The sequence below is a fragment of the Oncorhynchus clarkii genome, chromosome 12 (assembly GCF_045791955.1).
Source record: "Oncorhynchus clarkii lewisi isolate Uvic-CL-2024 chromosome 12, UVic_Ocla_1.0, whole genome shotgun sequence".
NCBI classification, from domain to species: Eukaryota; Metazoa; Chordata; class Actinopteri; order Salmoniformes; family Salmonidae; genus Oncorhynchus; species Oncorhynchus clarkii.
Window position 1 is genome coordinate 69,571,806 of NC_092158.1, and position 26,558 is coordinate 69,598,363.

Sequence of the window (26,558 nt, forward strand, 5' to 3'; positions counted from 1 at the left end):
GCTGCAGAGATGGTTATCGTTCTGGAAGGTTCTCCCATCTCCACAGAGGAACTCTGGAGCTCTGTCAGAGTGACCATCAGGTTCTTGGTCACCTCCCTGACCAAGGCCCTTCTACCCAGATTGCTCAGTTTGGCCGGGCTCTAGGAAGAGTTTTGTTGGTTCCAAACTTCTTCCATTTAAGAATTGATGAAGTCACTGTGTTCTTAGGGACCTTCAATTCTGCAGACATGTTTTGGTACCCTCCCCAGATCTGTGCCTCGACACAATCCTGTCTTGGAGCTCTACGGCCAATTCCTTCGACCTCATGGCTTGGTTTTTGCTCTGACATGCACTGTCAACTGTGGGACCTTATATAGTCAGGTGTGTGCCTTTCCAAATCATGTCCAATCACTTGAATTTACCACAGGTGGACTCCAATCAAGTTGCAGAAACATCTCAAGGATGATCAATGGAAACAGGATGCACCTGCGTTCAATTTTGGGTCTCATAGAAAAGGGTCTGAATTCTTATGTAAGTAAGGTATTTCTGTTTAAAAATGTTAATACATTTGCAAACATGTCTCAAAACCTGTTTTCGCTTTGTCATTATGGGGTATTGTGTGTACGTAGCAAAATGTGGAACAAGTCAAGGGATCTGAAAACTTTCTGAAGGCACTGTTTATTTAGAGAGTATGGACAACATTTATATTGCTCGAATTCTAGACATTCAGTTACATAGCATTGTTTACATATTCCCCATGTGATGTTAATGGGGAGCTAATATGGCTGCCATTTAATGTTGAAGTGTCATGTAAATGCATCATAATGCAGAAACCGCATTAGCCCAACTCTCTAAAACACATGGATCTGTCCGTATCCATTTCCCACAGCAGCGGGTGCTTCCTGGGTCCTTGAGGGACTGCGATGGGAGAGAACTGGGGACATAATCTGAATTACATGACCGATGAATAGTCCTTAGTGAAGTGACATAGTGGGGGTGGGTTGTGCAACAAGTGAAAGAGCGAGAAAGAGAAAGAGAGAGCGAACAAGAGATAGAAAAAAAAGAAAGAGAGAGATGAAGGTAGAGCTAAAGAGAGCGTTAGAAGGAGGTCATGCAATTACAACCTCCCATCAGCATTATCCCATTCTTAACCGCTGCCCCTCAGCTTGCCTCCCAGCCCAGGGTGTGTTAGGTTAGCAGCAGCGCTATCAGACTCGGACTAGTGGGCGTTAGAAGGTATTAAGGAAGTGTTGTGTTCCACTTGAAGTGAACCAATGTGGCTGTATGCTGTCTGAGTCGACATGATGAATGTGCTCTCCTGACCTTGGCATTTTTAACCCGTCACAAAACATCTCTTAAACCTTGTAATCATTACCTCGACTTTGGAATTGAGTGGCCATAAACTTGTCTGTGATGTTTCCACTCTGTGTGTAGGTGGGTGTGTTTGCATGTGTGTTTCCACTCTGTGTGTAGGTGATCACTAGTATAATATGTTTTGTACAGTATGACTCAAAAATGGAAAGGAAAAACAAATCTGATTGACTTCGGCAACTCCAAAGCACCGCCAGCACTAATTCATAAAAGGATGTGTGTCAGAGACATGTTTAGACTCATTAAATGACAATCTCAAAGATAGTAGTGTAGTGGTGGTCGGCAAGTCATGGCCAAACCCTGCAATTGGGAGGTCCAAGAGGTTTACCCATTTGATAGGGCTATAATCTGACAAGCGTATACACACACATCCTTCGTCATGCATGCTAACAACAATAATTAGCCTGTGCCATCAGATTCCTATGGGCAGGGCAGAGGAGCCCTATATTTGTCCTATAGAACATGGAGAGGGGCCAGAGCCATGGCCTCTCATTTACCGGAGGGATATTTCAAGAGCAATCTGAGAGGCAACCCTGTAGGTGTAGATGTCTTAAACTATATTGAGATTTACTACTGGTTTAGGAGACCTGAGGACTCTAAGCGCTTCACCGGCTGCCCACTTATCCTTCTCCTTAAACCATTGAACTTTGTGTGAGTGTTTTTGGCTTTTCTATCCTTGTGGGGACCATAACTCACAAGGATATCAAAACAAGGAAAGTTAGCACAATTGGGTACATTTTGCCGGTCCCCACAAGAAAAAAATATATTTTAGGTTTAGGGGTTAGGTTAGGGTTAGAATTAGGGTTATGGGTTAGGTTTAGAATTAGGGTTAGAATTAGGGTTATACAGTGCCTTGCGAAAGTATTCGGCCCCCTTGAACTTTGCGACCTTTTGCCACATTTCAGGCTTCAAACATAAAGATATAAAACTGTATTTTTTTGTGAAGAATCAACAACAAGTGGGACACAATCATGAAGTGGAACGACATTTATTGGATATTTCAAACTTTTTTAACAAATCAAAAACTGAAAAATTGTGCGTGCAAAATTATTCAGCCCCCTTAAGTTAATACTTTGTAGCTCCACCTTTTGCTGCGATTACAGCTGTAAGTCGCTTGGGGTATGTCTCTATCAGTTTTGCACATCGAGAGACTGAATTTTTTTCCCATTCCTCCTTGCAAAACAGCTCGAGCTCAGTGAGGTTGGATGGAGAGCATTTGTGAACAGCAGTTTTCAGTTCTTTCCACAGATTCTCGATTGGATTCAGGTCTGGACTTTGACTTGGCCATTCTAACACCTGGATATGTTTATTTTTGAACCATTCCATTGTAGATTTTGCTTTATGTTTTGGATCATTGTCTTGTTGGAAGACAAATCTCCGTCCCAGTCTCAGGTCTTTTGCAGACTCCATCAGGTTTTCTTCCAGAATGGTCCTGTATTTGGCTCCATCCATCTTCCCATCAATTTTAACCATCTTCCCTGTCCCTGCTGAAGAAAAGCAGGCCCAAACCATGATGCTGCCACCACCATGTTTGACAGTGGGGATGGTGTGTTCAGCTGTGTTGCTTTTACGCCAAACATAACGTTTTGCATTGTTGCCAAAAAATTCAATTTTGATTTCATCTGACCAGAGCACCTTCTTCCACATGTTTGGTGTGTCTCCCAGGTGGCTTGTGGCAAACTTTAAACAACACTTTTTATGGATATCTTTAAGAAATGGCTTTCTTCTTGCCACTCTTCCATAAAGACCAGATTTGTGCAATATACGACTGATTGTTGTCCTATGGACAGAGTCTCCCACCTCAGCTGTAGATCTCTGCAGTTCATCCAGAGTGATCATGGGCCTCTTGGCTGCATCTCTGATCAGTCTTCTCCTTGTATGAGCTGAAAGTTTAGAGGGACGGCCAGGTCTTGGTAGATTTGCAGTGGTCTGATACTCCTTCCATTTCAATATTATCGCTTGCACAGTGCTCCTTGGGATGTTTAAAGCTTGGGAAATCTTTTTGTATCCAAATCTGGCTTTAAACTTCTTCACAACAGTATCTCGGACCTGCCTGGTGTGTTCCTTGTTCTTCATGATGCTCTCTGCGCTTTTAACGGACCTCTGAGACTATCACAGTGCAGGTGCATTTATACGGAGACTTGATTACACACAGGTGGATTGTATTTATCATCATCAGTCATTTAGGTCAACATTGGATCATTCAGAGATCCTCACTGAACTTCTGGAGAGAGTTTGCTGCACTGAAAGTAAAGGGGCTGAATAATTTTGCATGCCCAATTTTTCAGTTTTTGATTTGTTAAAAAAGTTTGAAATATCCAATAAATGTCGTTCCACTTCATGATTGTGTCCCACTTGTTGTTGATTCTTCACAAAAAAATACAGTTTTATATCTTTATGTTTGAAGCCTGAAATGTGGCAAAAGGTCGCAAAGTTCAAGGGGGCCGAATACTTTCGCAAGGCACTGTAGGTTAGGGTTAGAATTAGGGTTATAGGTTAGGGTTAGAATTAGGGTTATAGGTTAGAATTAGGGTTATAGGTTAGGGTTATGTTTAAGAGTTAGTGTTATATTTAGGTTTACAGGTTTATGGTTAAGTGTTCAGGAAAATAGGATTTTGAATGGGAATAAATTGTTTGTTCCCCACAAGGACAGTAAAACAAACGTGTGTATGTGTGTGTTTTTTTGTTTAACTATCCTTGTGGTACCAGAAGTCCTCACAAGGATAGTAAAAAAAGGCAAATTCAACATTTTGCCAGTCCCCATTTGAAAACAATGCAATTTTAGGCTTAGGGGTTAGGTTTACAATTAGGGTTAGAATTGGGTCAGGGTCACAGTTAAGTTTAGGAGTTAGGGTTAGGGATAGTTTTATGGTTAGGGTTAGGGATAGGTTTATGTTTAGGGGTTTGGGGTTAAGGCTAGGCTTAGGGTTTAGGTTAAGGTTAGATTTAGGGTTAGGGAAAATAGGATTTTGGAAGGAAATCAATTATTTGGTCCCCAGAAATATGGCAATACAAAACTGTGTGTGTGTGTGTGTTTGACAGTGTGCGCATATGTGTGCATGTGAGGAAGGGGAAGCGGTCAAAGGTTTATGATTAGAAATAACTTTCCCACTGTTTAAATGGGCCAAAACATCTAGGATTACTGCCAACATTTCCTCTCTCTCCTTAAGGGTGTTGTGATCATTAGAGCACTAATATGAAGTGCCTGCTTCCCTTTCTGATTGGCTCATTGCCTGCAAAAGGTTAGCGTGCTGAGGTAAACCAATATGTCGAGGCTAACGGATAACAAGGTCTATGTTCACTGTTTCTAATGCAGCTTGTGTCCTTTTTACACCTCTTTGTAACCGTGGTTGACCGATGTGAACCTTCAGCAGGTATGTGTGTACTATATGGATGCATTACTACAGGTGACACTGCCAAAATAAAGGAAACACCAACATAACGTGTATTAACAGGACATTGGTCCACCAACGAGCCAGAACAGCTTCAATGCACCTTGACATAGAGTCTACAAGTGTCTGGAACTCTATTGGAGGGATGACAACACAATTCTTCAAAGAGAAATCCCATCAGTTGATGTTTTGTCGAGGGTGGTGGAAACGCTGTGTGCACTGAATCAGGTCTAAGAGGAGGGTTGAATGGACTAGAACAGGGAGTGTGCTTGTGGAAGTCCTGTTCGTTTGTTTATACATGATTATTTTCCTGTATATAGTCTTCCCTTCATACAAGGCTACTTCTCCTAATCTGATATCGGTTAAGCTTCCTTTCCAACTATTGCGAAAGCCTCAGATCCTGAAAATCAAAATGACCAAAACATCCCCCTCTCGTGACCACTCCCCATCCCCACTCCTCTTCTGTTCACTCCCCAACTTTCTTCTCCATCTACACCTACCCTCTACCCTCCTTTTCCCTTAATCCACACCCTTATCCTTTCTCCTTCTCCTCCCTTATGCCTCCTTTCTCTCCTAACCCACCCATACCTGCTCTTTTCCCCTTATCCATCCCTCTCTTTTCTCTCTCCCTCCCCATACCTACTCTTGTCTCCTCATCCAGCTCTCTCCTTTCTCTCCCCCTCCCCATACCTCCCCTTTCCCCTCATCTGACCCCTCCCTCCACCCCTCCGTCCCCCATTGTATACTCACAGGTCTGTTGTGCCTTGGCCTTGCGGGAGCTCTTGGTGGACTCACACCACACAGTGACCCCGTCCTCCAGCAGACGCAGGCTGCGGCTCTTCTGCCACTTCTGGGAGCGTACCTTCACCATGTTGGAACCGTGCATCATCACACGGACATTCTCATCATCCAGCACCCCTAGAAACACAAACACACACACACACACACAAAGGTCACGGTCAGATACACTGTTATACCCTTTTTGGTAACGTGTAGTATCACTGTGAATATTCCAGTATGATGTAATATAGTATGTCACTGATACCATGTCATTGTTGAACACACCCTTATATCATTCACTCAGGTCTATTTCAAATGGTAGGCCATCCACACCAAGCTCCACTGGCTGTTCATTGAGAGTTCAGTCTGTCTGATCTACTGTCATTAAATGTCAGCAGAAGTCTATGAGCCATATTACTTCTTGGCCTTCCCTCGTCATGCCGTTACAGTAAAATGACTGACGTGTATTTTACTGTAACAGGGACTCAAACACTCAGTATCATGTGAGGATGAAAAAGGGAGGGCTAGGAGTTATTTGTGAAAGAGAACAAGTATTCTAACAAACCAGTCAAGCACAATCCATTTCAATATCTCCACTGTGGTTGAATTGTGTGTTGAGGGCTTGGAAGCAGTGGGCGTTCCAGGGATGACTCACTCACCTTTATACATACAGCAGTCATCTTCCTTTGGAAGCACCGCCGCCATGACTCACAAACACAGGCCATGATCTCATAATTAGGGCCTAAACATAGGACTTTGTTTCATATACAAACCCCTGAAAGGAGCAACGCTGCTTCAAAGTTGACATTCAGGTTACTGAAGGAGGAAATCACCACGGAATCTACTGTCTTGAGAGAGTAGAGACTTTTCTACATGTGAGTCAGAACATGTTTATTTTCCTTGGTTCGTTGCGGTATGCGGTATAAGCCAAGCCAGACCTTGGAACGCTGCACAACAAAAGGAAGAAGTAGAATGGTAGGATTTGGAACAAATGCCAATATTCCAAAGATTAATCTCCCTCACAGGCCAGAGGCAGTCCAACAGAGTACCGGAAAGGGGTTTACAGAGCTGCAGTCAGTCAGTCAGTCAGTCTGGAGTTGCAGCAGCTCATCTAGACAGGGAAACCCATCACTGCTAATGGTTATTTAATACTAATGTGATTCACAGATACAAGCCTGCTATCCCTGATGTGCATGTCACAAGTGACCTTTTAGAGAAAAACAAACCACCAACATCAGAAATGTTGAGCAGCTTTATCATCTATGTTAAGAGCAGAGTTAACAGACAAATATGGAAAATTGAGGGGAAAGATGGGCAGAGCTGTAACAAGACGTGCACCGTCATTGTCACGCCCTGACCGTAGATTGCTTTGTATGTTGCTATTTTTAGTTTGGTCAGGGTGCGATGTGGGTGGGCATTCTATGTCGTAGGTCTAGGTTCTCTTTTTCTATGTGTTAAAAAAAAGAGATAGTATTTTCTCTGTTTCTCCGTCTGACAGTTGGATGCCTCTTTGGTTCTCTGCAGTAGGTGAATTGGACCTCGTACACTGTTCAACTCTGTTTTCACCTGTAAAATAGGATTTCAAAGGAGTGCTCTGAAAGAAACTCTCCCATCCTCCCTCCTCTAAGTCTCTTAAGTATATCCTCAAAGATTTACTTCAAAAACTGTGGCCATGGACGCCCTCATCTATTATTTCTCTTGAATCAGCTAAAATCCCTTTCAGAGTTCTTCATACTGCCAATACCATGTCAGTCTGTGACTGAGCTCTTTACAGGCTTCCAGAGCTGACCTCTTCACAGGCTTCCAGAGCTGACCTCTATTCACTACAAAGTGCACACATTTTGTCCAGGGCCCATAGTAGTCCCAAAAGTAGTGCACTATTGGGAATAGAGTGCATTTAGGTCCTGCTCAAAAGTTGTGCACTATATAGGGAACAGGGTGCCATTTGGAACGTAGATGTTGGCTATGAGAGACTGTATCCATGAGCAGCTCAGTTCTCTCACCCACACCCCTTCCCCCTCCTCTTCTCCCCCTAAGTAGAAAAGGGGGGAAGCAAACTGAGCCCAGCCATGTCTCCTTCTCTCCCTCTCTCCCAAGCCATTGGTCAAACACAAAGAGAACCCCCTTCCTCTTCCTCCTCCCCAACTCCAAGCCTCCCCCATAACAACCGTGTTTTTGACACAGTCAGTCACCAAGCTGTTACCACATGCAAGGAATTCCCACAGGCTGAGCACTGAGCACAAGGACCCTATTAACAGCAGGTCAGTGACCATGCTAAGCTGTCCTAACTGAGTTGTGTTCTCACTCTGCCCATCCTCACACCACCAACCCTAACCCTTTTTGAGCCTGTTAAATTATTATTCCTGGACCTACTGTTGTCACCTCACTGACCTCAACTCCATTATTTTCTCTCTGTCCCGTCACCATACCTCCCCATCCAGGAATACATATGAAAAATCTGTGCACATGGGTACATATGCAAATGTTCAGGGATGCAGGATACCCCCACTGCCAACCGAGCCAAGAAGGAGAGAGTTTTAGGATCAAGCACTCCATACGGTAACACTGCTGTAATGAAGCACATGTGGGTGTGAGGGGAGAAAGAAGGGGATTTGAGGCCCATGAGCTGGGTACCCTGCTCATCACAGCTCCTACAGCAAGCCAAGGAGAATTTTGTTGACACGCACTTTGTCATTTGGGCCAGCATAACAACCTGGCTGGCTAGCAACGATAAAAAAAAGGTATGTGAAGCCAAGCACACAACAAGATGGGGGTTCTGAACAGAGAGAGAGTGAAAGAAGGAAAGAGAAGAGATAATTACTACAGCAGAAGAAGTGAATGACGAAATAAAAGGTTGGGAAATGGAGGAGTGAGACTTGGAGAGAGGAACAAGACGGGAAATAAGTAAGTGAAGATAGCGAAGATACAGAATAGGTCCAACAATGCCCAGAAATCTCCCTAATACCCTGAGACACAGCCAGGTGTCTCAGGGTAAAACAGAGAACCAATTATAATATGGGATCATTCATTTGTAATAAATAAATCAAATCATAAATAAATAAATCAAACTTCATTTGTCACATGCGCCAAATACAACAAGTACAAGTATAGACCTTACCGTGAAATGCTTACTTGCAAGTCCTTAACCAACAGTGAAGTTCAAGAAGAGTTAAGAAAAATATTTACCAAATAAACTAAAGTAAAAAATAACAAAAAGTAACACAATAACAAGGCTATATACGGGGGATACCAGTACCGTGTCAGTATGCGGGGGTACAGGTTAGAGTTATTTCTACATAAGGGTTATTTGTAGGTAAGGGTGAAGTCACTATGCATAGATAATAAACAGCAAGTAGCAGCAGCGTACAAAACAAATGGGGGGGGGGGTCAATGTAATAGTCTGGTGGCCATTTGATTAATTGTTCAGCAGTCTTATGGCTTGGGGGTAGTAGCTGTTAAGGAGCCTTTTGGTCCTAGACTTGGCGCTCTGGTACCACTTGCCGTGCGGTAGCAGAGAAAACAGTCCATGACTAGGGTGACTAAAGTAATGACCATTTTTTTGACTTTCCTCCGACACCGCCTGTTATATAGGTCCTGGATTGCAGGAAGCTTGTCCCCAGTGATGTACTGGGCCGTACGCATTACCCTCTGTAGTGCCCTGCGTTCAGATGTTGAGCAGTTGCCATACCAGGCGGTGATGCAACCGGTCAGGATGCTCTAGATTGTACAGCTGTAGAACCTTTTGAGGATCTGGGGACCCATGCCAATTATTTTCAGTGTCCTGAGGGGGAAAAGGTTTTGTCATGCCCTCTTCACGACTGTCTTGGTGTGTTTAGACCATGATAGATCGTTGGTGATGTGGAAACCAAGGAACTTGAAATTCTCGACCCGCTCCACAGGCCTGCCTTTTCCTGTAGTCCATGATCAGCTCCTTTGTCTTGCTCACATTGAGGGAAAGGTTGTTGTCCTGGCACCACATGGCCAGGTCTCTGACCTCCTCCCTATAGGCCGTCTCATCGTTGTCAGTGATCAGGCCTACCACTGTTGTGTCGTCAGCAAACTTAATGATGGTGATGGAGTTGTGTTTGGCCACGCAGTCGTGGGTGAACAGGGAGTACAGGAGGGGATAAGGAAGCACCCGAGGGGCCCAAGTGTTGAGGATCAGACGTGTTGTTGCCTACCCTTACCATCTGGGGGCGGCCCGTCAGGATGTCCATGATCCAGTTGCAGAGGGAGGTGTTTAGTCCCAGGGTCTTTAGCTTAGTGATGAGCTTCGTGGGCACTAAGATGTTGTACGCTGAGCTGTAGTCAATGAACAGTATTCTCACATAGGTGTTCCTTTTGTCCAGGTGGGAAAGGGCAGTGTGGAGTGCAATTGAGATTGTGTCATTTGTGTATCTGTTGGGGCGGTATGCGAATTGGAGTGGGTCTAGGGCATCCGGGATGATGCTGTTGATGTGAGCCATGACGAGCCTTTCAAAGCACTTCATGGCTACCAACGTGAGTGCTACGGGGTGGTAATCATTTAGGCAGGTTACCTCGCTTCCTTGGGCACAGGGACTATGGTGGTCTGCTTGAATTATGTAGGCATTACAGACTCGGTCAGGGAGAGGTTGAAAGTGTCAGTGAAGACACTTGACAGTGGGTCCGCGCAAGCTTTGATTACACGTCCTGGTAATCCATCTGGCCCCTGCGGCTTTGTGAATGTTGACCTGTTTAAAAGGTTCTCACATTTGCTACTGAGAGCGTTATCACACAGTCATCCAGAACAGCTGGTGCTCTCGTGCATACTTCAGTGTTGCTTGCCTCGAAGCGAGCATAAAAGGCATTTATCTCATCTGATAGACTCGCATCCCTGGGCAGCTCGCGTCTGCGTTTCCCTTTGTAGTCCATAATAGTTTTCAAGCCTTGCCACAACCGACGAGCGTCAGAGCTGGTGTAGTAGGATTCAATCTTAATCCTGTATTGACACTTTGCTTGTTTGATGGTTAGTCTGAGGGCACAGCAGGATTTCTTACAGGCGTCCGGATTAGTGTTGCTCACCTTGGAAGCGGTAGCTCTAGCCTTTAGCTCAATGCGGATGTTGCCTGTAATCCATTGCTTCTGGTTGGGATATGTACGTACGTGCACGGTGGGGACGACGACTGAGGTGGTATACTTCTCAATGCCATTGGATGAATCCCGGAACATATTCCAGTCTGTGCTAGCAAAACAGTCCTGTAGCGTAGCATCCGCGCAATCTGACCACTTCCGTATTGAGAGAGTCACTGGTACTTCCTGTTTAGTTTTGGCTTGTAAGCAGGAATAAGGAGGATATAATTATGGTCGGATGTATCAGTCAACATGCAGTACATTTGATGTAGGAAACGTTATCTTCCTCGGTCTCCATGTCTGTCTGTGGAACTAAGTACTGGTCCAATGGGACCTGCTGTAAACATTGGTGTTGTATTGATACTAGCTAAGAAATGAGCCAACTGAGGTCAAAACAGCAGTGTTGAACTCAATCAAAACAATGCTCTCAGACAGACTGGGACAGAAGCCAAGGAAAACATTGAACCCTGATAAGGAGAGGAGAGCACATCAAAAACGGGACAACTAGGCTGAGAGGGTTGACATTAAGGCAATGATTTTCTGAGATCACACCGATAAAGATATGAAGAGTTTTATTCCAAACCCCCATATATCCATTTTCAGAAATGTTCGTAAATTAGCTTTTGATGTTTAAAGAATTTATGAAAGAGATTGGTGTGTTTTGTTTTACTATCTAATCATGGCATGCGATTGTTCAATGACAGACATGTATTTGTTTAAAATATAGTGCATTCGGAAAGTATTCAGACCCCTTGATTTTTATAACGTCACAATGTATAAATAATGCAAAACTGTTTTTTAGAAATTTTGCAAATGTATTAAAAATCTAATACTGAAATATCACATTTACATAACTATTCAGACCCTTTACTCAGTACTTTGTTGAAGCACCTTTGGCAGTGATTACAATATCAAGTATTCTTGGGTATGATGCTACAAGCTTGGCACACCTGTATTTGGGGAGTTTCTCCATTTCTCTTCTGTAGATCCTCTCAAGCTCGGTCAGGTTGGATGGGGAGCATTGCTGCAAAGCTATTTTCGGGTCTCTCCAGAGATGTTCAATTGGGTTCAAGTCCGGGCTCTGGCTGGGCCACTCAAGGATATTCAGAGACTTGTCTCTAAGCCACTCCTGCATTGTCTTGGCTGTGTGCTTAGGGTCGTTGTCCTGTTGGAAGGTGAACCATCGCCCCAGTCTGAGATCCTGAGCGCTCTGGAGCAGGATTTCATCAAGAATCTCTGTACTTTGCTCCGTTCATCTTTGCCTCAATCCTGACTAGTCTCCCAGTCCCTGCCGCTGAAAAACATCCCCACAACAGCATAATGCCACCACCATGCTTCACCATAGGGATGCCAGAATTCCTCCAGACGTGGCGCTTGGCATTCAGGCCAAAGAGTTCAATCTTGGTTTCATCAGACCAGAGAACCTTGTTTCTCATGGTCTGAGAGTCTTTAGGTGCCTTTTGGCAAACTCCAAGTGAGCTGTCATGTGCCTTTTACAGAGGAGTGGCTTCCGTCTAGCCACTCCACTATAAAGGCCTGATTGGTGGAGTGCTGCAGAGATGGTTGTCCTTCTGGATGGTTCTCCCATCTCCACAGCTCTGTCAGAGTGACCATCAGGTCTTTGTCACCTTTTTGACCAAGGCCCTTCTCCCCCGATTGCTCAGTTTGGAAGGGTGGCCAGCTCTAGGAAGAGTCTTGGTGGTTCCAAACTTCTTCCATTTAAGAATGAAGTAGGCCACTGTGTTCTTGGGGACCTTTAACGCTACAGAAATGTTTTGGTACCCTTCCCCAGATCTGTGCCTCGGCACAATCCTGTCTTGGAGCTCTACGGTCAATATCTTCGACCTCATGGCTTGGTTTTTGCTGTGACAAGCACGGTCAACTGTGGGACCTTCTATAGACAGGTATGTGCCTTTCCAAATCATGTCCAATCAATTGAATTTACCACAGGTGGACTCCAATCAAGTTGTAGAAACATCTCAAGGATGATCAATGGAAACAGGATGCACCTGAGCTCAATTTAGAGTCTCATAGAAAAGCGTTTGTCTACTTATGTCAGGGGTGTCAAAGTCAAATGGACGGAGGGCCAAATAAAAAAATCAGCTACAAGACGAGGGCCGGACTGTTCGAATGTTCATTGAAAAATTTTTAAATGACGCATATAGTCTAGTGAACCTAATTGAACCTACTGAAAACCTAACAAATATATTACAATATGATCAGATAAATAAAGCAATATTTTCTTATGGCTCTGTCAGTAATCTTTAATTTTCAACAGACACAAAAGACAAATTTCCTTTATATAAATATCCCCATAACATGAACATTAAATGAAAGAAACCGGTATTCAAGGCACCATCAGTAGACTATATTTTCTATTTTAGCAAAAGTGGGCTAAATTTACTTCAAAGAAAAAACAATAATAGCAATTTTCTATCATCCACTCAACTGAAATATTTTTAAAATATAATTGGATTGAAATACAAAAAAATAAAGTGCAAAAATCTATTAATCAAAAACAACACTTTGTTTAAGGAGAAGTAACATGCAGTGAAAACAAATATTAAATTTTAACTTTTAAACTTGAACTGAGTAAAAACTCTAAATATGTGATTGCACAGTAATGTTCACTTGTTTGAGGTTGAGGGTGATACTTGGTGGTGTCCCATCTTTTCCACAAGTTCATCAATGTTCGGGGTAAGGCTCTGAGCTGAAGAAATCCTCAGAATTGAGTGGAGGTGTTCAGCAGTAAGTCGACTTCTGTGTGATGTTTTGTTCAGGTTCATCAAAGAAAACAGTTGTTCACACAGGTATGTGCTGCCAAACATAGACAACGTTTGAGCAGCCTGGATGCGCAGCTGGGGCATTGTGCCGGGGAGGAAACGGGCGAACTCCGCAGCACCCACTGCCGCATATTTTGCCCTCAGTGCATCATTGCATTGGAGGTCAATCAACTCCATTTGGAGGTTTGGTGGTGAGCTTTCCACGTCAACAGCAAATGGGTTACCGAGCAGTTCCAACCTGCTTTTTTGTGCTTCAAAGTCAGCAAATCGGCGTCGAAAGTCAGCGGCAAGCATACCTATTTTATCAGCCAACTGTGTGCTCGGGAACGCACTGGTAGAGAGCTTCTCTTTCATGGTCTGGCAGCTGGGAAAGTGGCTCAAATTTTCTTTCCGCATCTGCGTCTCCCACAGAGTCAGTTTGGTTTTAAATGCCTTCACTGTACTGTACATATCAGAGATGACACGATCCCGACCCTGCAGCTGCAAGTTTATTGCATTCAGATGACTCGTAATGTCACACAGAAAAGCCATTTCACACAGAAACATTTCGTCTCGGAGTTGTGTTGTGTCTTTCCCTTTGCTGTCCAAGAACAGACAAATCTCCTCACGAAGCTCGAAACATCTTTGAAGCACCTTTCCCTGGCTTAGCCATCGCACCTCTGTGTGATAAGGCAAATCACCATGCTCCGTTTCTAACTCCGTCAGAAATGCCTTGAACTGGCGGTGATTCAAACCTTTGGCTCTGATAAAGTTAACTGTGCGCGTGATGATGCTCATTACATGCTCCATTTTCAAGGCTTTACCGCACAACGCTTCCTGGTGTATGATACAATGATAAGCTGTCAGCTCACCTGTCGCGTTTTCCTCTTGCATCTTTTCCCGTATCTTCGCCACCAGTCCGCTCCTGTGTCCACACATCGCAGGTGCTCCGTCGGTTGTCAAACCCACGAGTTTTTCCCAAGGCAGCTCCATCTCATTTACACATCTTGACACCTCTTCATACAAATCATGCCCCGTAGTTGTGCCATGCATAGGACGTAAAGCCAAAAACTCCTCTGTCACGCTTAGGTTGGAGTCCACTCCGCGGATGAAAATTGACAACTGGGCAATGTCAGAAATGTCGGTGCTCTCATCCACAGCCAAGGAATATGCAATAAAATCTTTTCCCTTTTTCACAAGCTGCTCTTTTAGATTGATGGACAACTGGTCTACTCTCTCGGCAATGGTGTTTCTGCTCAGACTCACATTTAAAAAGAGTTGCCTTTTTTCTGGGCAAACTTCGTCACAAACTTTAATCATGCAGTTTTTGATGAAATCCCCCTCCGTAAATGGCCGGGCTGATTTAGCGATCTCTTCTGCCAAAATAAAACTGGCCTTGACAGCAGCCTGGCCTTGTGATTTGGCTTTTTTGAACAGAGCCTGTCGAGATTTGAGGCCTCGTTTTAATTCCTCTGCCTTTTGTAGCCTTTGTTCCATGTCCATATTCTTGTTTTTGTCCGCGTGTTTCGTTTCATAATGTCGTCTCAGATTATACTCTTTCAGTACCGCCACACTTTCTCCACACAGAAGACACACAGGTTTTCCAGCTACCTTCGTGAACATATACTCCGACTCCCACCTTGTTTGAAACCCCCGGTTCTCAGTATCCACCTTCCGTTTTGCCATTTTTGATGGGTATCTGAAAGTTAATTTTACTGTGATGCTGACGACTGCTGTGCCAATAAATATTGAAATGAAGCAGCCTACTGCTCGGTGCGTCACCTTTGCATTGTGGGAAATGTAGTATTGGTGCGTGTAAAAGATCTGCGGGCTGCCGGCTTGCTGCGGGCCGGTTCTAATAATAAATCAAGATCATCCCAGGGGCCGTAAAAAACCTTCTTGCGGGCCGGATGTGGCCCGCGGGCCTTGACTCTGACATATGTGACTTATGTGAAGAAGGTATTTTTGTTTTTAATTTATTTGCAAAAATGTCTAAAAACCTGCTTTTGCTTTCTCAATATGGGGTAGTGTGTGTAGATAGATTTCTTTTATTTAATCCATTTTAGAATAAGGCTGTAACGTAACAAAATGTAGAAAAAGAGAAGGAGTCTGAATACTTTCCGAAGGCACTGTGTACAGTGGGAAGAAAAGGTATGTGAACCCTTTAGAATTACCTGGATTTCTGCATAAATTGGCATCTGATCTTCATCTAAGTCACAACAATAGACAAACACAGTCTGCTTAAACTAATAACACACAAGCAATTATACCTTTTCTTTTCTTTACTGAACCCACTGTGTAAGCATTCACAGTGCAGGTTGGGAAATGTATGTGAACCCTTGGATTTAATAACAGGTTGACCCTCCTTTCGTAGCAATAACCTCAACCAAATGTTTTCTGTAGTTGCTGATCAGACCTGCACAACAGTCAGAAAGAATTTTGGACCATTCCTCTTTACAAAACTGTTTCAGTTCCACAATGTTCTTGGGATATCTGGTGTGAACTGCTCTCTTGAAGTCATGCCACAGCATCTCATTCGGGTTGAGGTCAGGACTGTCTGGGCCACTCCAGAAGGCGTATTTTCTTCTGTTCAAGCCATTCTGTTGTTGATTTACTTCTGTCTTTTGGGTTGTTGTCCTGTTGCATGGCCTAACTTCTGTTGAGCTTCCATTGGCAGACAGATAGCCTTACATTCTCCTGCAAAATGTCTTGATAAACTAGGGAATACATTTTCCAGTCGATGATAGCAAGCTGTCCAAGCCCTGAGGCAGCCAAGCAGCCCCAAACCATGATGCTCCCTCCACCATACTTTACAGTTGGGATGAGGTTTTGATGTTGGTGCTGTGCCTTTTTTTCCTCCACACATAGTGTTGTGTGTTCCTTCCAAACAACAACTTTGTTTCATCTGTCCACAGAATATTTTGGCAGTAGCGCTGTGGAACATCCAGGTGCTCTTTTGCGAAATTCAGACGTGCAGCAATGTTTATTTTGGATAGCAGTGGCTTCTTCCATGGAGTCCTCTCATGAACACCATTCTTGTTTAGTGTTTTACGTATTGTAGACTCGTAAACAGAGATGTTAGCGTCTTTCAGAGATTCCTGTAAGTCTTTAGCTGACACTCTAGGATTCTTCTTAAAACCTCATTGAGCATTCGGCGCTGAGCTCTTGCAGTCATCTTTGCAGGATGGCCACTCATAGTAGAGTAGCAACAGTGCTGAACTTTCTCCATCTATAGGCAGTTTGTCTTACCGTGGACTGACTTTCAGAGATACTTCTGTTACTCTTTCCAGCTTTATGCAAGGCAACAATTCTTAATCTTAGATCTTCTGACATCTCTTTTGTTCGAAGCATGGTTCACATCAGGCAATGCTTATTGTGAATAGACAACTCAAATTTTGTGAGTGTTTTTTATGGGACAGGGTGGCTCTAACCAAAATCTTGTCTCATTGATTCGACTCCAGGTTAGTTGACTCCTGACTCCAATTAGCTTTTGGAGAAGTCATTAGCCTAGGGGTTCACATACTTTTTCCAACCTACACTGTGAATGTTTAAATGATGTATTCAATATAGACAAGAAAAATACAATAATTTGTGTGTTATTAGTTTAAGCACACTGTGTTTGTCTATTGTTGTGACTTAGATGAAGACCAGATAAAATGTTATGTCAAATTTATGCAGAAATCCAGGTAATTCCAAAGGGTTCACACACTTTTTCTTGCCACTGTCTATATAATCACATATACGAGCATTCCATTCTAGCTAAACAACGGATATAGTGATTGGCAAAAAAAATAACATTATCATACACATCTAAAATTTATGAATAAAATATCTAAGATCTATTTTACACACATATGAAGATACCTATAAGCAATCATTTATGATGTAAAAACACAAAATGTGAAAAATTGGTAGGTATAGAGTTTTGGAAATACACTTTTCATATCTACCACAGCAAATCCAATCCCCAATACACAACCATAAATTGCAACTTACCCACTGTAGAATGATCACAACTTTAATTGACATTTTTTACCTCATAGTTATACCGCATAAAGTGAGTGATGTTTAACTTTGAGCTAAGGGAAAAATGCCACAGACCACGCAAGAAAACATTGATCCTATCAAATCACATGTTATTGGTCGCATACACATATTTAGCAGGTGTTACTGTGGTGTGTAGCTTGTTAAAAAGCAGGTCACGTCATATGATGTCACCCAAACCAAAACCGATCATTCAATTCTCATGTGATCATGTTGGCTAGAGATCATCAACTAGATTCATCTGCGAGACGATTTTTTCTTGAGCGGATGGTCAGGGGGCTGGAACATAATTACAAATAATTTATAGACTGTAAACTGACCACAAGAAGCCCAAACAGATTTCCAAAATCAAAATCACTTGGAGCTAATTTGCCAGTCTTTTTACAGTATTTTATGTCCAACAATTTAAAAAAATAAATAAATATATAGGCTATGTACTAACTAAAATACACCAAACTGCAACAATTGGCAAACACCGGCATCGATATGTGTTAATACATGTGTGGCTGATGTCATCGACCTGGCCAAGGCTTTCGACTCTGTCAATCACCACATTCTCATCGGCAGACTCAACAGCCTTGGTTTCTCAAATGACTGCCTCGCCTGGTTCACCAACTACTTCTCAGACAGAGTTCAGGGTGTCAAATCGGAGGGCCTGTTGTCCGGACCTCTGGCAGTCTCTATGGGGGTGCCACAGGGTTCAATTCTCGGGCCGACTCTCTTCTCTGTATACATCAATGATGTCGCTCTTACTGCTGGGGATTCTCTGATCCACCTCTACGCAGACGACACCATGCTGTATATTTCTGGCCCTTCTTTGGACACTGTGTTAACTAACCTCCAGACGAGCTTCAATGCCTTACAACTCTCCTTCCGTGGACTCCAACTGCTCTTAAATGCAAGTAAAACTAAATGCATGCTCTTCACCCGATTGCTGCCCGCACCTGCCTGCCCGTCCAGCATCACTACTCTGGACGGTTCTGACTTAGGTATTTGTAGTTGTCCACATATTCTAGGTGTCTGGTCTGACTGTAAACTCACCTTCCAGACTCACATTAAGCATCTCCAATCCAAAATTTAATTTAGAATCGGCTTCCTATTTTGCAACAAAGCCTCCTTCACTCATGCTGCCAAACATACTTGTAAAACTGACCGTCCTATCGATCCTTGACTTTGGCAATGTAATTTACAAAATAGCTTCCAACACTGTACTCAGCAAATTGGATGCAGTCTATCACAGTGCCATCTGTTTTGTCACCAAAGCTCCCCATATACTATCCACCACTGCGATCTGTATGCTCTCGTTGGCTGGCCCTTGCTTCATATTTGTTGCCAAAACCACTGGCTCCAGGTTATCTATAAGTCTTTACTAGGTAAAGCCACGCCTTAGCTCACCATAGCAGCACCCACCCGTAGCACGCGCTCCAGCAGGTATATTTCACTGGTCACCCCCAAAGCCAATTCCTACATTGGCCGCCTTTCCTTCCAGTTCTCTGCTGCCAATGACTGGAAAAAACTGCAAAAATCACTGAAGCTGGAGACTCATATCTCCCTCACTAGCTTTAAGCACCAGCTGTCAGATCACTGCACCTGTACATAGCCCATTTGTAAATAGCCCATCCAACTACCTCCTCCCCATACTGTTATTTATTTATTTGGCTCCTTTGCACCCCAGAATCTCTACTTGCACATTCATCTTCTGCACATCTATCACTCCAGTGTTCAATTGCTATATTGTAATTATTTCGCCACTATGGCCTATTTATTGCCTTACCTCCCTTATCTCACCTCATTTGCACACACTGTATATAGACTTTTTCTATTGTGTTATTGACTGTATATGTGTTTATTCCATGTGTAACTCTGTGTTGTTGTTTGTGTCGCACTGCTTTGCTTTATCTTGGCCAGGTTGCAGTTGCACATGAGAACTTGTTCTCAACTAGCCTACCTGGTTAAATAAAGGTGAAATAAAAAAATAAAATAAAAATGTGATGACCCTCCCACTCTGTCTGCCCGAATGCTCTCTCTTTGCTCTTGTTTTCCTTAATAAGATGTCGGTGGGCGGAGCCGGGAGGGTCGTCAGCAAAATGGGACACACCTGGGCTCGGGTGTCCCCCCACATTCTTTGAGCAGACTCTCTCAACGCAGACAGTTATTTCTGATTGTGGCATTTTTGTGGCTTTTCTTTTGTTGTTCTGGCACATTTCAACACACCTCATTATCACATCTATGCACGAAACCCCTCACTTACACACACCATTGTTTACTCGTTTATAGTTTACTTCAGTTAATACATATATTTGTTATTTCTTGATCTCCACGTTCTCTCCCTTATTTGTTACGGGTTACGAGCCGGTTCATGACACTGATATTGCAGTCTCTCTGCAGTCAGACAGTATGCACCTGCTGGGTTAATGATATTTGGAGACAACCTTTGACCCTTAACATTTGATAAACACAGGGCCACTGGGAACTAAGTCTATGGAGACTTTACTTTGGAAATGTGTCTTCACACACCCCAAACAAATCACCCTCCCTTAAAGAGTTCATACTTCTACTGAATGCTATTTCACATGCTGGCAAAAGGTACAAGTTAATAGAGACATTGTAATACAAAGCAAATCGTTTTTAAAATGCAGGTTCTCCTTTGGAGTGACTTAGGTTCTCCTAAGCAGAACTTCTGACCTCCTGCATTCCATCCAGTTAGACACACCCACCTGATACTGTTAGTTTGGTCTGTCATGACAAACAGGACCTTGTGCATGGAGAGTTTATGGTGCATGACACAGTTCATTAAATAATATGTTTTTCACCCACCCATGTGTTGCATACACAAATACTCACATGTACAGTACCCGAGTACCCCACAAATCATTCCATGGCAAAGGCATATGCCCATCAGGATGAACATTTAAATATTTCTACATTTAGCGTAGTCACATTCTGTGATAGCACAGGTCAGTGTGCTAATCTCAGAGGCTTTCAGAACAAGAGGTCATAGAACCAAGTCTGACATGTGTCAATTGAAACAAGGGTCTCAGCTTGATGTCTTACTGAATGATCGTGAAAACTCAAGTATATTTCTAAAGTTTATAAAAGTTGTTAGATCATATGCTAGTAGACAGACGTTACTAGATTGAAATGGGAACAAGATTTGCAGGGTGAAATAAGCAGAGAATGGTGTTAATCTGTTTGAAAGCACACACATGTTCCTACAACCATTCAGTGTTTACTGTGCCACAAAATGAATGCTGAAATGTCTTTCCCTTGTTGGTGCAAGGAGAGGCAAAAGAGTACTTTTTATCACATGTTTTGGTTAGCAAGCACATTCAATCTTATTCTAATGTTTTGGGAATCAGTAATCAACACAATTTCAAAAGGTTTACAGATTTCTAGCCCTCATGCCTAGCTTGTCTGTTTGGGACTAATGAACTAGATCCACGGAACAATCAACAAATATATTGATCGGTCTGTGCTCGCGGCAAAGAAATCCATAACATTTTTCTTAAATCCGATATTCCTCCTACTTTAACACACTGGCTACATTTTATATCTAGCTACATCCCTTTGGACAATTTTTTTTATAACCTTCCCACATTCCATCCATGGCAATAAGAGCGAATAAATAATGAGTGACATGTTTATTCATTTGTAAAAAATGGTGTTGATGTGCTTGTTTTTTGTTTGTCTGAATTGCTGTACCGTAATAGGTATCATTTAACTATCATGTATTGTGGTGAAATGGTACTTACACATGCTAATAAATATATACAGCATATACACAAAACAAGAAGAGGGAGCTTGTGTGTGACATATAAATACACACACACACTCACATAGGATGACATGGTTCTGTCGTCTAGATTGACAGATATCCAGAGGCTTTGACAGGTGCTCTGTCCATCCTCAGCAGTTCTCTATTTTAGTTGAGGTGTGACCGTGAGATGGGGGAGGGGGGGGAGGGGGGGGTTGGATGAAGAAGGGGGGTGTGGTGGCCATGGTGAGTGTGTGGTGGGAGAGCTAGGCACTGGGTCAGAGTTGTTCGTTGGTGAGTGAGGATCTGTGGGAGTGGGGTGGAGAGCCTGGGGGTCAGTGAGCTGTTGGACACCGCACAAACACATGCCCACTTGTCAGCTCCCACGCACACTCTCCACTTGAGTTGAGCTCTCTTTTCACACACACACACACACACACACACACACACACACACACACACACACACACACACACACACACACACACACACACACACACACAGGTAGCGTGTGTATGTTTACAAAGACCATTGCATAAGCGGATTTCAAGCAATAGTTTATTTCGTTTAGCAAAACTGATTACCGCCAAGGCATATTGTTCTCCATTTATCTTCCTTGCATTATAAGTTGTCAATCAGAAGAAGTCTTAAAGTCCATATGTAAACATTCAATGCCTCCTGATAACTTGGAAAAATAAAAATAAACAATGCCAATGGATGTGGAACGCAATAGCCTAACTGTCATTAACCTTACCCTGCACTGATTTCTTTCCCCTTATGGACCAGAGCAACACACATATACACCGGACAATAATAGTAACAACTTGTCAAACAATCAACAGGCAAAACTGAACTATGTGCTCTTATATCTGTTGTAGCAAAATTAAACATGATTCAAGGAAATAAAAGAGAGTAATACTGACAGAAGACAGGTTCAACAAGATTCAAGGAAGCAAATTAGTAATAATGACAGAAGAAGAAACGTTTTTAAACCGATGAGAGTCGCAATTCTCTTACCCAGTTTCCTAAGTGGGTCCTGCGTCTTGGGTTGGGATTCCACTGCCTTGGGTTCATGATGCACGGCGGTAGGAGGTTTCTTGCTCCTGCCCAACATGATGCAAGTTCCAATGCCGTCTTCGTTGTAGTTTTCTGTCTGTGGTTCTCTTGACTGATATGAAAAAGTCAGGGGTATGTAATTGGGGGAAGCGCAAATTCCCAGTGCAGGTGCCGTTTTTTAACTCTTCAGCAAGTCTTGAGTTGTGTGTTTCTCCGTTGCGTCACCAGGATAGCGCACTACAGTAATTCATTCCCTTTCCATGTGAAGTCCCTCCCATAGCAGTACGTAATCTGAGTCCAGCAAGGGGCACAGAAACTCTAGAAAACTATACCCACAGACGCAAATCAAATCACCTGTACCCACAGTCACACAGACAGACGTTCATATAGCTTACTTTCTTTTAACATAGCAGCCTATCAGGGTATAGCCTACTTTCTTCTAACATAGCAGCCTATCAGGGGCATCGTGGTCATGGCCAAAAGAAAGTTTCACAATCTCACTGACCTATTTCATAGGTAGGGTCTATTATTATGGTATTTGAATCGATCTAATAGCGTGAGCCTACACTTCATGGTTCATGAAGAGTTGCAATGAATCATATACAGCCTACAAGCTGCATTTATTTAGTGTTCTTTAGCGCAGTTCCTCCGTTCAAAATGACGGGTGGCATAAAGCAGAGTTTCGCACTCCAAACACAGGCTCCATTCACACTGCATTGTTTTGCATTACAACATTCACTGATACACACAGCGCCACCCACCTGCAACCCACGTTCAAAGTCTTATCATTTGGCGCCGCCTAGCGGGTGGGTGGGGTGTAGGCGGAATTACTAAAGTAAGAAAGCCGCTGTCATGAGAATAATGGATAATCTGGCTATCGCTTTATTACAACCAAATTCAGTGAAATCATTCAAGTAAAGTGCCAAAACGCATAAACTGTATACTTTGACTATGCCTCTAACACATTGACTAAACGGTTTCATAATATCGCAGAGGCTGCAAGTAGCCTGGCCTAATTCTGAAGATAAAGCTATTTCTACAGCCTATCCTGCTGTTCTGTTCAAAGCCAGGCTGCAGTGGTGATGAACATGATCAAATAGCTCTGAGCCCAAGTTCTGATGTATTACTACTTCTACATCCATATATTATTAACATACAAAGTCAATTTGTGCAAAGAGAAATGCTTTTGAAGGGCACTTGGGTTAATATGTGCTATATGTCATTGTACGTAAGCCGGGGGGGAACACTAACTGTGGATTAGATGAATAGGTCTTGGTCTGCGATACTGCAGTGGCAAACCCGTGGGGTCGGGACTTAATTAGGTTTCAATAAGGGTATAAAGAGGATAATTAGGAGAAGGAGCGAGCTCAGCTGTAGGTTCCAGGCCTAGGGGAGAGAGGCATGTTTCACAGACCATCTACAGACCTATCCCTACAGCATAGATGCAAGCTTCTTCACTCTCTCTATCGCTCTCTCTCTCTCACAGAACGGCACTGGGTCCCCTAATAACTAATGACACCTGATCCAAAGGCATCCATTTTAGAACAACCATTCAGGCTCTGTAAGCTTTGATGTGTAATATCAAAACAGAGACAAAGGTTAGAACAATATAATGCACATCCATATATTTATCTAAATACAGTATATGGCTCTGATATGTTATGGGAAAGTCCCAAATGGCTATAGAATAGATCTTTTGACCCATTCTCAATTGTACCCAGCCGTGTTGCAGTATATATAGGGTGAGAGATTAACTCATGTCCAATAATCCTCTCTGAGGCTCTGATCCAGGAGCTGCTGTGCTTCTGCCCAGGCATCTAGAGCTTCCACCGAACGCCACTGCCTCTGTAAACACCCACTACCCCATTTGACAAACCCTACCCTCCCTCCTGGTCCCCCCAGCAATCACTCCCATTTCAGTAAACAATAGGTTATATGACAGCTGATAGATACACAAGTTTGGCTGGTATCTGTCAATTGCCAAAAGTTTGCCTTGGACTGACTAATGTCTGGTCAGCCTACTTTGAGTGTGTGTGGTACATTTTTGTATTTGTGAGCTTGCTACATATGTAGAAATGTATTTAGCACAACTTACAAGGGCATATGTACTATATATTAGTCTCTTTAATTCTGAGAGTTATAACTGGCAAGCACCTCACACCAAACTAGTTAACCCTTATTTAACCAGGTTGACTGAGAGAACACATTACAGGAATAGCGCCTCATAGCGTAAGTTCCTCCTAGTTTGGGCCTATACATTCGGGCATAGCCTACTCTTGCGTCAACTGCTCCAAGAAAAATGATGATGAAAGGACCAAGAAAAAAAAGAGGACAGAAGGGAGAGATGCTCAATAAGAGAAAGCAATGGAGCAAAAATAATAGATGAAAGAGAGGACAAAAGAATGTGAGAGAGCAAGGGGTTGTGAGTGGGGGAATGATTGAAGATGACAATTTAGGAGAAAATCAGGATAAGAGTGAATGTGATTGAGAGAAAGGTCTATGGTATGAGGGGGAGGGGATGCCTACCCACCGAAAAGTAGACCTACATGCATATAGCCTACAGCAGCCATCACACACAAAGTGGGAACCATGTAAAATGCCACTGAGATGTGCCCTCTCCATGTGGGAGGAATCTTTAGCCTGCAGAGAATAAGGGCATTGCATATCAGTCAAAATATACAGACACTGTCATTTCTGTCTTGTGTGCATACCTTCAGTGAGATTTTCAAATAATGCATTCAACTGTGTATTTGTTATGCAAACAAATGCCGTGTTTGAAGAGGTAATTACTCAATTATGAGTTTGAAATTATATATGCTGCTTACATTAATGCAGATATAATTAGGTAATTTAAAAGACTAGCTATTTCAACCACAGTAGAGACCTAACTACCAGCTATCCTAGCTAGTAGCTGTATGCTACTAACTAACTAGCAAATCAGTGCTAGCTCAACATTTAGTTTGATTGCATGTTTTGAACGTTGTTAGCCAGCTAGCTATATTACAACACTGTGTCCATCGATACTCCCACTTTAGTGCAGGATGTTTGCTTAGTTAGAACTTGGTTATGGTAACATCCATAAAAATAAGGAATTGGCTAGCTAACTAGTTATTATTGGTCTTGGTACCTAGCTACTGGTCGAGCAAGCTCACATGCTAATTAATGATTTCAACCAGCTTGCAATAGGCTTACACTTTACAATATGCTAATGTATACGAGTATGAAAGCGCTTGCCAAGACAATACAATATTTGGATCTAAAGTTGTATATTTCACTGCACATGCATGTGTGACACTAGTTAGCACATTAGCTAGCCAGCTAACCTCAGTCGGCAAGCCTTTATAGAAGTAGAAACTGGGTCAAAGAGAGGCACGTTTAATCAACTGATAACTAATCGTTGACAATAAGCTTAAACGTAACTCTAAAAAGTGGGCAATTGTGTTATTTTAACATTTCACCATTGTTTGTTGTTCTGTAAAATTGAGTGGGACTTGCTACTGGCTAGCTAGGTCTCGATAAATAAAATGTCGCGTCTTTACGCGTCGTTCCACACTCTTATCCTTGCGCATTAGTGGGAGGCGAGGGAAATATCGCTCCGCACCAGAGAGAATAATAAAAAAAACGAATAAAGTTAAACCCTACACTATTTAAAACCACATAAAATAACTGTATAAATGTTTAAATATTAACAAAATGAACATAGTGCATAGCCGTTAGTTAATCGTTTTTCTACACGGTCTGTAAAAAAGGACTAGTTTGTTCAGGATGACGGGTTCATTACCTTTAGAAAGAAAGGATTGTCTCAATGTTTGTGGGAGTGATACAAAGCAAAACAATCATTAATAGATAAAAGACACGACATACTCCTATGTCATAATTTATTAGTGGCATACAGTATAAGTGGAATATCGATTAATGAAGATTAATTGGCAGACTCTTCAAAACGTGAACTAATTCCCCCCTCCATTTATACATGGTAGCGTCTGAAAGAATGCCTCGGACTACTTTCCTCTTGGACCCAATGTGCACTTGATTGACTCTCGGGATAACCAATAATAATATGATTTAAGCTTAGCAACAGTGAATATGCAATGTTGTCCAATAGCAGCAATGAGAGGGTGGTCCTATATCCTAAAACTTGATTGGCTTAAACTTTCGATAAATGCCCTAGAATTGTGGGTCAGGTAGTTGGTCATGGACGGTCTCGCTAGTAATTTACCTACATTGGAACTACATATCCCACAAAACAAGTATAGTCAAGAAAAGCAGCATGCGCACTGGCGGTGGTAGAGTTGATATAAAACCGCGAACTCATTCTGTGGTAGCATA

The 26,558-nt window shown here is 42.7% G+C and overlaps 1 protein-coding gene across 2 annotated transcripts in view; it reads right to left on the minus strand.

Annotated features, from left to right (window-relative positions):
- LOC139421127 (1-phosphatidylinositol 4,5-bisphosphate phosphodiesterase delta-3-A-like) overlaps window positions 1–22,683 on the minus strand; it is a 36,990-nt gene extending 14,307 nt beyond the window's left edge. Inside the window, exons 1-2 of one of the 2 annotated variants that reach the window (XR_011635593.1) lie at window positions 22,191–22,683; window positions 5,493–5,660 (exon numbers count right to left, since the gene is read on the minus strand). Coding sequence is in view for 1 of the 2 variants with exons in the window: in XM_071171721.1 (XP_071027822.1) it covers window positions 5,493–5,660; window positions 22,191–22,287 (265 nt within the window). In the remaining variant the exon portion in view is untranslated. The remainder of the gene's footprint in view (window positions 1–5,492; window positions 5,661–22,190) is intronic. The other variant, XM_071171721.1, reaches the window with a different exon arrangement.
- Window positions 22,684–26,558: the final 3,875 nt, after the last annotated feature.